Source organism: Heloderma suspectum, chromosome 4 (genome assembly GCF_057233095.1).
Source record: "Heloderma suspectum isolate Gila_16-S chromosome 4, 16-S_ref, whole genome shotgun sequence".
Lineage (NCBI taxonomy): Eukaryota > Metazoa > Chordata > Lepidosauria > Squamata > Helodermatidae > Heloderma > Heloderma suspectum.
The window spans coordinates 214451209-214466528 of record NC_139461.1 but is presented as its reverse complement, the minus strand read 5'-3'; the positions used below and the strand labels follow the sequence as shown (position 1 = coordinate 214466528).

General features: G+C 43.4%; 1 protein-coding gene across 3 annotated transcripts in view; it reads right to left on the bottom strand.

Moving 5' to 3' along the window:
• Positions 1-15320, bottom strand: part of NEGR1 (neuronal growth regulator 1) — a 791297-nt gene that overhangs the window by 233060 nt on the left and 542917 nt on the right. For all 3 annotated transcript variants that reach the window (XR_014790510.1, XM_084852229.1, XM_084852228.1), the window contains exon 4: positions 6392-6523. Coding sequence is in view for 2 of the 3 variants with exons in the window: in XM_084852229.1 (XP_084708355.1) it covers positions 6392-6523 (132 nt within the window). In the remaining variant the exon portion in view is untranslated. The remainder of the gene's footprint in view (positions 1-6391; positions 6524-15320) is intronic.

The window sequence follows — 15320 nt, the reverse complement described above, 5'->3', positions numbered from 1 at the left end:
GCATTGCTATTTATTGTTTTTCTTCTTTCAAGAATGCTGTTGAAAGCATATTACACACAGTTTAGACCTTCAAATAGAAGCCCAAGACCTTCAAGTAAGTTGTAGCAAAATGGAAGGTGCCACTGCCTATGAAAGAAGGACAAGAGATAATGGAGTCATCTTTAAGAGAAAGCACCACACAATGAAACTACAGTTTTGAGAACTCCTGAAACCACAAAACAGCTCCCTCCTCCAAAATAACTTAATAGTCTCCACCTTGGAGAAAAGAAAAGTGGAATGCTAACTTGTATGCTACGAAACCGTAAACATGGAAGACCTGGGAAGCACAGCAAGGAGAAAAGTATCTAATTCATTACAGATGTTTATAACTTGGAAGATAAGAATTGCCTTGAGGGATCAGATCGAGGGTTCATCTAGTCTAGCTGTCTTTATCAGGGATGGGGAACCTCTAGCCCATGAGTCAGATGTGGCCCCCAAAGGTTCCCCAACTGGCCCACAAGCTTATTTTATACAGCCTATATCCTGGCTTGAGTGGTGCCTCTGAGAAACTCACAGGTAGTGTAGGGCATGAAGTAAAGCCCACATCCTGTTGTTTTCCCTCTCCCACTGATAATCCAGTAATCAGAGGAAGCACCCAAATAATTATTTGGTTTATTTTAATGGAATTACAGGTGTGATATCCCTGCTGTTCATGTCTAAACAGAACAGTATGAATGACTAGTACAGTGTCCATCATTGTGACACAAATTGGAGGTGTCAAGGAAGAGACCATATACTGCAAGGACTCCCAGGTGATGTAATGTGCCTATTCACATTTCTGCACAGTGTTAATGGGCAGCCACTCACTAATAAAGGGATTCATATGGGGTGGGGGCATAACCTGCCCTCTGGTCCTGGTTACCCCAATGTCTTTGGGTCAAATTGCCAACTGCAATCCCTTGACTTTGTCCCATAGAACTCAGCTGTGATTTCTGTGAGAGAAAGTAAATGGACTGGAATATGAGACACAAAACTGCTTCCCTAAAACTGGTGACTTCACTTTCTAAATATGATGCTAACAGTGCATGAAACGAATACAAGGTATAGCCTCTATGAACCAGTCTTACATGAACTTATCTGATTTAAATTAAGGAGACTGTACACCATACTGAGGACCATTTCTCCATAGAAATTGCTGTGTGAATAAGAAGACAGCAATCTTTGACCAGTATGCAAGATTGACAATCCAAGCCAATAAAAACAATGTGTATTTGTGCACACATGTGTGTACTATCATAACTATCTATGCCTGCACAGGAAAGCTAGAGGAATCGAGCAATGAAGAGACAGGGCAGAGGAACAAATGGGGATCATGCTGGAGAGCACAACTGGTTTGTGGGAACAGAAGGACTAGAATAGAATCAGTGATTAGAGGTAAGATTCTCTTATACTCTATGATTTTATTTATTCTTTAAATTACATCAATTTCATTATAGTATTACAATTTATAGTGACTTACAATATTGGCTCAGCCCTTCAGTTGGGGCAGGGCTAAGTCCTTTTACAGATAAGGTTATCTCCTTTAGACCACCAGGGTCATGTACACACACATCCCTCCATCCCAACTGGATTCAGATACCATTAAAACACTTCCCTGGTGCTGTGGAAGGCACTATGGGTTCAGCCTTTGGCACCAGTGCTATGTTTAAATCACAGCCAATGGTTGTGGCTTATTGTGTAGTTCATTCCCATGTAGTGGCAGACCTTTACATGTCACAGGAGCACTGTAGGATAAACCCATAAAAATGTTTTTTAGGGTGCAATCCTATGCATGTTTAGACAGAAAAAAGTCTTACAGCTCCCAGCATTCTCCAGTCTGCCATGCTGGCTGAAGCATGCTGGGAGTTGTAGGTTGTTGCGTTTTTTTGTTTTTTGTTTTGTCTAAACATGCATAGAATTGCACCCTTAATCTGTTTAACCTCATCCAATGACCGCAGCACTGGCTAAGGCCAGGATTACTTCTCCTGAGCAGGTAGCAGAAGAAAGCTATAGCTGGATGTCATCAGCCTAAAAGTGGTTTAGAGTAGATGAACTGCACCCTAGAGTAATAAAGGAACTGGTAGAAGAACTCTCAGAATGACTGTCTATAATCTTTGAGCAATCATGGAGGATGGGTGAAATGCCAGATGACTGGAGGCAGGGCTAATGTTGTCCCTATCTTCAAAAAGGGTAAAAAGGAGGAACCTGGCAACTACAGACCAGTCAGTCTGACATCAATCCCTGGGAAAATTCTGGAGCAGATGATAAAGCAATCCATCTGTAAGCACCTTGAAAATAATGCAGTGATTACTTGAAGCCAACATGGATTTGTCAAGAACAAATCCTGCCAGATGAATCTGATCTCATTTTTTGATCAGGTAAACTCCCTTGTGGGCTGTCGGAATGCTGTGGACATAATATACCTCGACTTCAGCAGAGCTTTCGACAAAGTGCCCCATGATATCCTGGTGAGCAAACTAGCTCAAAGTGGGCTAGATGAAACAACGATCAGGTGGATCCACAGTTGGCTACAGAATCGGACTCAAAGAGTGCTTATCAATGGGATCTTCTCAAACTGGGGAGAGGTAACGAGCGCAGTACCACAGGGCTCAGTCCTGGGCCCAGTGCTCTTCAACATTTTTATTAATGACTTGGAGGAGGAGGTGCAGGGAATGCTGATCAAATTTGCAGATGACAAAAAATGGGTGGGATAGCTAATACTTTGGAAAAAAGTATTTTTTTGTATTGAGTTCCTTGCGAGAGGGAGAAAGGCGGGGTATAAATGCAATAAATAAATAAATAAATAAATAAATAAACAAAATTCAAAGAGATCTTGATAAACTGGAGCGCTGGGCAGAAAATAACAGAATGACATTTAATAGGGATAAATGCCAAGGAAGAAGCAACCAAATGCACAGGTACAAGATGGGGGTATACATGGCTCAACCACACTACAAGCGAGAAGGATCTTGGAATTGTCGTAGATCACAAGGTGATATAAGCCAACAATGTGATGTGGCTGCAAAAAAGGCAAATGCTCTTTTGGGCTGCATTAATAGAAGCATAGCTTCCAAATCCTGGGAAGTACTAGTCCCCCTCTACTCAGCACTGGTTAGGCCTCATCTGGAGAACTGTGTCCAGTTCTGGGCACTGCACTTTTAGAAGGATGCAGACAAGCTGGAGAGGGTTCAGAGGAGGGCAACAAAGATGATCAGGGGACTGGAAACAAAGCCCTATGAAGAGAGACTGAAAGAACTGGGCATGTTTAGCCTTGAGAAGAGAAGACTGAGGGGAGATAGGGTAGCACTCTTCAACTACTTGAAAGGTTGTCACAGAGAGGAAGGCCAGCATCTCTTCTGGATCATCCCAGAGTGCAGGACACGGAATAATGGGCTCAAGTGACAGGAAGCCAGATTCCGGCTGAATATCAGGAAAAATGTCCTGACTGTTAGAGAAATACGATGATGGAACCAATTACCTAGGGAGGTGGTGGGCTCTCCCACACTGGAGGCATTCAAGATGAGGCTGGACAGCCATCTGTCGAGGATGCTCTGACTTGGATTCCTGCACTGAGCAGGGGTTTGGACTTGATGGTTTTGTAGGGCCCTTCCAACCCTTCTTTTCTAAGATTCTATGATTCTATGGCATCTATCTTTGCATTGATATAAGATATGCACATGGTGCTCTGGATCAGAGCTATTTAGTGCCAAGATAAAACTGGAAGACATGTTTCACAAACATTTCCTTCATTTTCAGCTCTTGTTAATATTCCATTGAACAAAGGTGCAGAACTGTTTACGAGGGGGTAGATGTCAGGGTAAAAATAAAATATGACACCATTGCTGAGGGAACTGGGCTGATGCACACTTGCTCCTAATCCAGTCATACTTAGTTGACTGGGGCAGAAATGTAGTTATTATAATAGATAGATGGATGATGACAGATTCTAGCGCACACTTTTTGAAACATCTATGCACCACACAAGACTTTCAGTCCAAATGTGCATTTTTGTCCACATTCTGCCCCAATTGATCATGCATAATTATGCAGAGCTATAGCTGGACTGGGCTGAAAGGCTTGTTTTGCAGCATTTGCAGGAACTGGGACTGCCGGCACAGTAGAGCAAGACACAGAGCGTTAGCCTGGTTACCTTTAGGAAGGAGGAGATGCCTCCTCCCAAAGCAACAGATAATCAGAGGAACAATTACAGGAGAAACATGAAAGAACAGAGTGGAAGAGGGGGGTTTTGTACACATTTGTACAAAATTTCATGCCCCATGGCAAAAATTCAGCACAGAACTACTTAGGGTAGCATTTTAACTAAAGCGGATCCAAATGTGACCTTTTGGCATAAATTGTGGGAGAGAGAAAAGGAGATGGGAAACAAGCATACCTGCTTCTTTTTTGCTTCCTTTCTTATTTTGCTGCTGTTGCCAGATTCAGTGGAAACAGCCATTCTCCCAGGATGGTGGCTCTCATTTTCCCACTTCATTTCCCCTGGAACAATGCTGTGTCATCATGTAGCATCATTCTGAGGGGAATTGTTGGTATAAGAAAAGATAGTCACCTGAAAAATATACCATCATACTAGGGATGTTGCTTGCATGCGTGCGGGAAATGATGGTGACCATGGCAGCGTGGTAAATTTTGCCATCCCATCAAAACCTCACTCGCCTCTCTCCACATCATTAAAAACTAATGAAGTTGAATTGGGTGAGGTTTTTGACTCATCCCTAACCTTAACATGTAGTGATTCAACCAGTGCCAGCTCCAGGTTTTTGAGGGCTCTTCCATGGGTTCCCTCCCTCATTGAATTCTACCTTTTCACCACCATTGTCACCAGCTGCTACTACTCCTCATCCTCTTTCCGATCATTGCTACCACTCGCTTGCTTGACAGGCAGAGAGCCAGTGAATAAGTGGACAGTGGTATCTACTGCTCCTCCTTCTCACCACCACCCTAGCATGGGTCAGAGTGACAGGCAGGTGAACAAGCAGGTTGCAATGGTAAAAAGGAGAAGCAACTCCAGGTGGACCTTGTCAGTGGGCCCCTGCTGGGGTGTGGGCCCTTGGCAGGTGCCCAATCATGCCTACCCTTGACACTGGCCCTGTATTCAACACAAGTCTCTATTATTGACGATATAACGAGTGCCAGAAGTTTCAGGACCTCAGCCAGAAACCTCCTGGCCTGAGACTGGGGCTTAGTCTAGCAAACTACCTGGGACTGTGTGCTTAGGCCTCAGATCCTTTTTGGGGCACAGAAGGAAATAGGGTGTGAAACATCAGCCCCTCTGATCAGTAGACAGAATGAAACTTCTGGCCTAGTGAGTAACGAGAAGAAGAAGGAGACATCGCGTAGAGCACAATAATCTTTCCTTTTTTGAGCACCGGAGCCTGCCTCCCCTTTCTTGGTTGTTAGTCCACTGTGCTTCTTCCCTCTTCACTCCTGCTTCCTAGTGAGTAAGGCCCCAAACATAAGCCCCTTCCAGATGTGCAACTGGATATAATGAATGCTCAGGGGATGGGAGCAGCATCATGGCGGCAGGCAGTGATTATAACATCTCTAGCCAGGTGTGCAGCTCGCTTTGAGGGCCCCCCAGTTAAGTTGCTTTCCTGCCACCCTCTGCTACCGCTGCCAGCCCCCCACTGGCACCAGCCTTTCTTCCATCCCTCATTTTTTTTTCTTAAAAAAACAACAACAACCCTGGTGGTGACAGCAGCAGCAGCAGCAGCTCCTCTTCACCCAGTGTGCCATTTTAAAGGTAAAGTGTTTTGTTTTTTTAAAAAACTTATTTTTTCAGTAGTGGTGATCAGAACCAATCAGACACTGCCTTTGGGGTGCCACAGCCAATGAAGGCACAGGAGTGGCAAAGGGGCAGACTTTCACTTTTAAAATGGCGTTCCATGGGGTCTTCAGGCTTGCCTGGCTGGCTGCCATGACAGTTCTTTTTGCTAGTGCCAGGGCTGAGCCAGCCAGACTAGGAGGAGAGGGAGAGAAGGAGTTCAGGGAGTCATTTGGGGGTCATCTGGACCCAGGGGTTCCAGACCTGTGCCCCAAGGTCTGGCCCTGGCTGCGCCACTGTCTCTAGCAAGCCTCTGCTGGTACTACTGTACGTACAGGAGCCTTCTATAGAAGGCACCTACTTGTGGCCAGAGCCTGCTGCCATACTGCTTTTCTCCCCCAGCTGAATGTGCATAATGGGCTCACTCCACACAGAGTTGCTATTTGGCACTTGCTTGTAGAAGAGAAGAGACATACATCACAATGTTTTTCACTAATTTCCAATATTTATTTGTATGGCTTTTGGTTTTTATACACACCACACCACACCACACCACACCACACCACACACACACACACAGACATGACTTACAGTTTACTGTGACTTTTACTTTTTTCACATCTGGGACTGAGACATCATTTTCAGCACTGCATTCATATTCCCCAGCTTGGTCTCTTGTAATTCCGTAGATGTCCAGATACTGTCCACTTTCAAATGGTTTTGCTGAAATTAAGGAAAACACACACACACACACACACAGAGAGAGAGAGAGAGAGAGAGAGGGAGAATTTAGAGGACGTGTAATTGGAGCTGACTGCAGCTTCGTCCAGATATAAACAACCAGCTCATAACTTGCTACTGAAAACTGCTGACAGGACTATTCCCAAAATGAAAAGGAAGAACAATTACATATTTCACCCCTTCTCCTGTGTACAGAAAACAACTTCACATTGTACAGCCTCCTGTAAGTAGCAATACTGTAACAGTGACTAGTAGAGGAAGGAATATACACAATCTCTTTATAATTGATTAGAGTTACCTAACCTCAGCATACATCAAATAAATCTATGCCCATTTTGCAATTGAGTTGAACAGCCTTCTAGCAGGGTAGATGAAAATTCACCATTACGCCTCAGTTTATATTGACTTTTATAAAATATAAGGTTCCACTTTAACTAGAAAAAAGCTGACACATATTTCAAATATTTGCAGTGGAAAGGCATCTCATTTTGACTAAAGCTTTTGAATCGCAATGTTCTGTTAACAGCTTCAATATCCATTGTGTTCCAGTTCAGGCTTAAATGTGTATACAAACCTGTACTGTACGTGCCTGCTTTCAAAATCAAGGAACAGACAAGCAAGAGAAAGGAACACTCATATGCCCCAGGCTTCCTCACTCAAACTATTCACAGATAAATTTCAAAACTCAGCTTGTAAATTCCTATGGAAGTAGGCTAGAAACCCATTTAATTAGGAGTAGGACAAAAATAAACAAGGTGATCCCCAAGAGCTGTTAAATTGTTATTTATCTGTTATTGTTCTCCCTTGTTTGATTGGGTTTTTTAAAATCAATGTTATGTTATTTTACCATGTTTTATTGCTTGTTCCCTGGTTTGGGATTATTTTATAATGAAAAGTGGGCAAGAAATTCCTTAAATAAATAAATGTACAGAAAAGGGAAGACTTCTAAAACACATGATCACAATATGTAGCAGTAATGCATTCAAATTTATTATAAACAGCTGGGATCATAAATGAACATTTGCTTAGGAAGAATGTATGAAGTGAAGCATTCTAGTGCTGTGCTGACTTCTTTTGAGATATAATTTTTGGAGTGAGAAGTAGGCTTTTAAGGGGAGTGAAAAGGTCTCAAAAACCCTACGTTGCTGGTCCTCCTCCTCCTCCTCCTCCTCCTCCTCCTTCTCCTTCTCCTCTGTCATCTAAGCCAACCAGGCAGTCATCAAGTAGTATACCTGATAACATCACAGCACTATGCACTTTGGCTACATGATGATATCATTAAGGGCATACAAGCCTTTTATTGTGTGCTTTTGCTCCTTCCGTGTGACATATCCCAGACTTACGATCCCAAACTTAATCCTATAGGCAGAGGGGAGGAGGTCATTCCACCAGGACTGTAGACCCGACCACTTGCGGCTGCCCCTATAAATACTACCAATGCCTCCTCTACAACTGGGAATTGCCTCAACTTGTACATTGCACTTAGCTCCCCAAGCCCTGCCTCACCATTTTCCTTACCATTCCCCACTACTACTCAGCTGGGAGAAGTCAGGAATAGTTTGCTGATCCAGTGTTAGGGCACTAGTGTACTAATGTCATTTACTTTCTGTAAACATTTATGGTAAAATAAAATGTCTGTGTTTCAACTGTCAGTCTTCCCGAGCTAATCTACCCATTTTGTCAAAATGCAGTGCATAGTCTAACATGTACAAACTACGTCTCTGCAAAAGATCACTATATGATCGGATTCATCAGGTACATATTTATACATGCGAGTTTGCATACACACGCAAATGAGAACATTTGGTAATGTGGAGGTGGAAATCAGAATTAACTACAAATTCACTGGTACAGAAGCCCAGAATGGGTGGCTTGTTCTTCACATCTGGGCCTAGTTCTTTGTCCTCTGAACACACTAGAATCTAACAAAACAAAACAGAGCATATGAGTAGGCAAGAGCATCATATCCAAAAGGCCAAGCTATATATATATATATATATATATATATATATATATATATTTAAATACCCATTTGGCACCTGAAAAGACTAAAGTCTGGAGCAGCACACTACTTATACTAGTGGGATGGAGCAGAGGGAAGCAGTTTTTCTCCACATCTGTCTCACAAAGGCCACCTGCCCTGGCTGATACAACTGTGTGATGCAGCCAGAGCCATGGAGCTGTGGAGCCCAGCAAGAGGTGTGAGTCAGGGACCAGAATTATCATCTTCCCACTTTGCCCAGTTTCCTTGCTCTCTTCCTGGCTTGCTCGGCACAACCCCACCCTCCAGCACAGGGCAGGAATATAATTTCAAAGGATCTTAAGTAGAAATGATAGCACCAATACACAAAGGTGCCTGAGAAAAAGAATAAGTAAACAGTGAGAAAAACCAGAGGGAGGGGGAGGAAACAGTTAATGAGATACAACAAATTGCAGCGGAACGATGCTGTTCTCCCCCTTTCTGCTGCGTGGAAGGAATATATTATGAAAGGTAAGCTTCAACTAAAGAGCCAGCTGTTCTGTTTATGTGGTTGGCTGCTGTTACATTCCACTGTGGCCAGACTGAATGAATTTCCAGGAAAATATTATTTACTATCATTTTGAAATGAAGCATATGTTAGCCACCAGAATGGAATAAAAGCTATATTTTGCTTTGCTGAAAAGTGGTGTGGCCTTCTAAAAATTCACTTATTTTATACGTGGTTGCAGCAATATTTGAATATACTTTGCTAGGTTAGATTGATGACAGATTCCTATTGAAAAAAAATCAGATTAGTATCATTCCATTTCATTTCACTGCAGCAGATGGAAAATGGAAAACAAAGAGTGTGTTTGGATGAAATGAACCTCATATCAGCACTCACAATGGAAGATCTTGGAATTCTAGGGATCAGCAGGGGATTTTTTCTGTTATCCAGTTAATATGGGAGCTTCCATTCTAAATACCTATGCCTGTCGCACTTTACATTTCAGAAAAACCCATTATGTGTGTCCATGGAACATCGTGTAGTTTGATTTTCCTTTTTGGAAAGCTGCCCCATCATCTTTCATTGACTTTGCAAAGTCCTGCTTGTCCATCTCTACTGAATGAAACCTTGACCTGGCTGCTTTTCAGTAAAAGGACTACATTTCAGGGAGACCATAGCTTGAGTATCATATCTAAGGATCTGAAACACATGAGTTTATGTGATCTTAGGTGCAATGAAAACCATCTTTTGGTCAAAAAGGAAGTAAAGGACCCTGTGGGTAAGGGTGACTTAAATGAAGCCATCCTGCATTTAGGGAATTTTCACCCTGACAAATTTTGCAGGAGAAAGCCTCAGACAACTACTAAGAAAACAACCACAGCACACAAATGACACAATCCTTTATACTTCTCAATCTGGAAACTGGTAAATGTTATGTCATCAAAGATAAGAGGCCATCATGTTTGCACTAGCAGAGTGCTGTTAACATTAATAATGGAATATGTTCAACTTTACTATATCATCCATAAAGTATACGGGCTGCAGCAGGTACACTGAAAATAAAGAAAACCACTATATTAATAGGAAACCTATTCTATAGAATAAAGACAATCCTTACAGAAAATTTATTTATTTATTTATTTAGGGCATTTTTACCCCACTCTTCAGCTGAAAAAGGCTCCCCGAGTGGCTTACAAAGATGAATATTAAGATAGTCCCTGCCCTCAGGCTTACAATCTAAAATCACTAACGTTGCTTAATTTGAGCGGGCTCATTCATACATGCATGTTCCAACACTTGAGATTGTATCACTCAGTGATGAGTTGCATGTATGAATGAGCTTATCAGCAGGGGTTTACAGTTTTAGGTTAGCCTTGCTGGCCAAGCTAAAAATTGTAACTGCCAGCCATCCTCCCCACCTGGCAAGTTCCCCCGCCAGCATTTCCTGAGGGAAAGGCCAGGGAAAACATACACTGTTGGTCACTGCAGCCAGACGAGGCACGCAGAGCACCTTTGGGCAACAATGCCTAATGCTCCCACACCCCCAGACTTTCCCAAGGAGAAGGCTAGGTGGGACAAGAGCACCCTGGGTGAAGTATCCAATGCTTCCCCCTGCTCTGCCTTTCCTGATGTGGAGCACAAAAAGCCAACAGACTGGGAGAAGTTCCCAGTTTGGCCATGCATCGCCATGGTGAGCATATCCGTTGAAGCCCAGCTATTGCAGATTTAACACAGCGCCTTGTCACCATTTGACATGACACAATACTCTTCACAGTTCACTTACTTAGCAGCCAGGAATCCAGTGCAAAATAATAAACAGTGCTGTGATCAAGGGATATAAATCATACATGGGAGACCTGGATGTTTTGCAGTAAAACAATGCACTCTAGTATTTTGGATATTAGGCACCAGGATTATATATACAGTATTTTAATGCGAAGAGAAAACTCTCTGGAAAAGACCCTGATGCTGGGAAAAACTGAGGGCAAAAGGAGAAGGGGACGGCAGAGGATGAGATGTCTAGATAGCATCACTGATGCAATGAATATGGACTTGAGCACACTCCGGGAGGGAGCGGAGGACAGGAAGGCCTGGAGTGCTATGGTCCATGATGGGGTCACGAAGAGTTGGACACAACTGAACAACAACAATTTTATTTAGATCAACTTTCTATCTGTGATTTTGGAAATAAGCTTGAAAAATATTGACAGTGCTTGCCCAAATCTGACTAGAAAAGCTCTCTAAGGGTTACATTGGTTAAGGACAAGAATTTGCGAGCGGAGATGGGTCAAAGAAGAGTCAAACAACAATACTTGGGTTGAAAACTGGGCCACATTTATTGAAAATATCTGCAAAGGGGTACCTAGAACGGGCAGCTGACTGTGCCATCGACTAGCTGGCACTTCTCGGGCGAAAGCATACCCAGCCTGAGAGGTGGCATCAATCTGGCCACCCCTCCAGACTGCCCCTTGTGGAGGAGGTAGACCTTCCCCTGTCACCCCCTCCCAGTGCCACACAACACCTGGGTGAGTGAGGAAGGTCGGTCTCCCAGGCAACCCTTATCCCCCCACCGAGCTGCACAACCCGTTGGGGGGCCTCAGGTGTCACCTATCACCATAAGGTGCCTCTGCATGCACACCATCCCTAATCTCTTTCTGCTTTTGCCCATCCTAGCCACCAACTAAAACGTGACCTATGAGGGATTGGGCCATATTTGCCTACTGGACGCACCCTACCCCAATAACAGTGTGAAGTAGCCAAAAAAAGACACACAGTAAAGGCCAATTTAACTGTGAGCCAAAAATTCCTACATGGCTCCCCAAAGGGCAACCAGCATAAACCCACACTGCTTAAGGGAGGGTGGGAGGGAGCTGCGAGTGCAAGAGAGCTGGTTTGGGAGGGGGCACAGAGCTTAAGAAGGCTCTGCTAACCCCTCCCCTGCCTGGTTGTGCCATGGGGGGGCACCCAATAGGCAGCAGCCACCTCTTCTCACCCCACCCGCCTGCAACGTCCCCCCCTTTTGCCAGACAAGCTGGCACCGGGGTTAGGGCATATCTATACACACTAGAATGAGGGAGTAATTTGTTTGGTTTAGAATTTAATACAGACTGACTTAATTCAAACTTTCTGAATGAACACATGGAGAGGATTGGAATTAGCCTTCACTTTTCGAACTTCTCAGAATTTTGCAATGCAGTTCTGGGATTTTAAAAACTGCATAGAACAATGCGTACATTAGGGGAAAGCGCTTGCAAGAATGTGTACCTTAGGGAAAACAGCAAACCAAACATCATATGTTAGGGAAAATGGTTTGCAAAAATGTGTATATCTGGGAAAAATGCATACAAAATGCATACAAATGTTCATGTGTGAGAAAACAAGCACAAAAATGTGTATGTTTGTGCAGAATGAAAACAATGCAGATGCAGAAACAGGATGAAATGAACTTGTGCATTATAGAAAGTGAAGTAGATTTACCTATTCCTTGTGCATGTGTATGTGTGTGTATGATGCAGACACACATTCACACACATGCAATGCCCCAGGTCAGAAAGACATTCTACACATAGGAAAGGTTGCAAATGTCAGGAGCACCCTAGCTGCCTCTTACAGTCCCCTCCAATAGCCCACTCAAGACACAGACGACGAGGATTCTTTCCAAGGCTTTATTCCATTATTACTTAATGACTCTTACAGATACTAATCACTAGCGACTAAGCAAGGAACTGCACTGGGGTAGAGAGCAGAGTAGCCAGAGTAGCTCCAGGTAAGGCAGTTGGTCTCCGTTTGAAGGAGAAGTGCGGGAAGACTCTGAACTTATGGGCTATGGAGAGATCCTCCCTCTTACCCTTGGGTCCTCAGGACGCGACCGTTGTTTTAGCGCCAAATGAGCAGAACGCCTCCTTTCGGCGCCCTCCATCTGGCGCCGCTCCCTGCGTCTGCGCCGAGCATCCACCAAGCCCCCCTCCAGCGCTCTCTCACTGCCAGGGTCACTATCTCTCCCAGGTTTGCTGGCAGGAGGAATCTCTGCCAGCTGCTGTGCTTCTGAGAGATGAGCGAGCTCCTATCCCATGGATTGCTGTTCTTCTTCAGAATCAGAACTGCTCTGGGGCTCTATGGGCTCAGTTTCCACCCTGACAGCAAAAGTCATCCCTGTGTCCAACTGCATTTACAACCCACATGCTGGACAGCAATTTATTTATTTATTTATTTATTTATTTATGAATGAATGAATATTTATATACCACTTCCCATTTTAAAAATCCCACAGAGGTTTACAAGAACTTATAAAACAATGGGTTATTATAAAAACAAAACAACATTTATACACGTTAAGGGCTAGGAAAAGCCAGGGTAAACAAGTCAGTCTTTAATAACAGTCAAAAGCATATGATTGTCAGTGCCTGATGTATCGCAGAGGGAAAGTCATTTTGGAGGGAGGGGGCCACCACAGAGAAGGCTGGTTGCCATGTGTTGCTGCTAGATGGGACTCTGCAGGATGTGGCACAGACAACAAGGCCTCCCCTAAATATCATAATGGTCTAACGGTTCTATATATACAGAGACAATCTTTCAGGTAACCTGATCCTAAGTTGTTTAGGGTTTTATACGTCAATAACAATACACTGAATCTGGCTTGGTAGCAAAATGGCAGCCAGTGCAGCTCTTTCAGCACAAGTGTTATGTTTGCATTCAACGGTCTAGCTCCATCACTCTGCGCTAGCTGCATCTTCTGAACCAGCTTCAAGAGCAGCCCCACAGAGACAGCATTACAGTAGCCCTGCTACTGGTTAGTCCGGGTTACCGATACATGAATCACAGAGGTTAAACTATCCCTGTCCAGGAATTGGTGAAGCTGACACACCAGCTGAAGTTGGTAAAAGGTGTTCCTTAGGAATGTACAAGAATTTTGTTCCTGTTTGCAGATCATGGGGATATGTCTTGTTGGCAACACCAAACACCAATATGAGCAGGAACACAATTCTTAGGGGATTTTCACAACTTCCTGAACCTGTGTTCATGTTTGAAAGTGCGCACTTGCACAAAGGGTCACTTGTGCAAATCCCCCGCATTTTCGTGCTTTAGCCTATGGGGGAAATGCACATATTTGATCAGGAAAAATTACATTTTAAAAAATTCATATTTTTTCAATTGGGAAAACTGTGTGATTTTAAAAATGCACATTTTCCCTTAAAAAAAAAAAAAAGACTCTCACATTCAGGATTGCAAACAAGCAAAATGAGTTTCAAGGAAGAATTTGGAGAATTTGCCCATGCCTAGCTCTCTGTGCCACAGAAGTCACTTGTTTTTATTTATGTATTTATTTAAAGCATTTGTATCCTGCCCTTTTAATGGCAGAAAGCAAAGAGGATCTAAAGAGCCTCTTGCTGAGGGTGAAAGTGGAGAGTGCAAAAGCTGGTTTGAAACTCAACATTAAAAAAACGAAGATCATGACATCTGCCCCTATCACTTCCTGGCATACAGAAGGGGAAGAAATGGAAGCAGTGACAGATTTTACTTTCTTGGGCTCCCAGATCACTGCAGACGGTGACTGTAGCCATGAAATTAAAAGACACTTTCTCCTGGGGAGGAAAGCTATGGCACACCTAGACAGCATAGTAAGAAGCAGAGACATCACCTTGCTGACAAAGGTTCGTATAATCCAAGCTATGGTTTTCCCAGTAGCAACGTATGGCTGTGACAGCTGGACTATAAGGAAGGCTGAGCGCCGAAGAATTGATGCTTTTGAACTGTGGTGCTGGAGAAGACTCTTACGAGTCCCCTGGACTGCCAGGAGGTCAAATCGGTCAATCCTAAAGGAAATCAACCCTGACTTCTCATTGGAAGGACAGATACTGAAGCTGAAGCTCAAATATTTTGGCCACCTAATGTGAAGAGAAAACTCCCTGGAAAAGACCCTGATGATGGGAAAGATTGAAGGCAAAAGGAGAAAGGGACGGCAGAGGATGAGATGGCTAGATAGCATCACCGATGCAATGAATATGAATTTGAGCACACTTCGGGAAAGAGCGGAGGACAGGAAGGCCTGGTGTGCTATGGTCCATGGGGTCACGAAGAGTCGGACACGACTTAACGACTGAACAACAACAACAATCCTGCCCTATATCATTAAGATCTCAGGGCAACATACAGATAAAATCAATTTAAACAATATAAAACAATAATTTAAACAGCTAAAACATATTAAACCATTAAGCAAGCTAATACCAATTTAAAAATCTAAAACAATAAAACAGTTTAAACATTGTGCAACTTTAGGGAATTCAGTTAGCCCTCAAATGCTTTGGTGA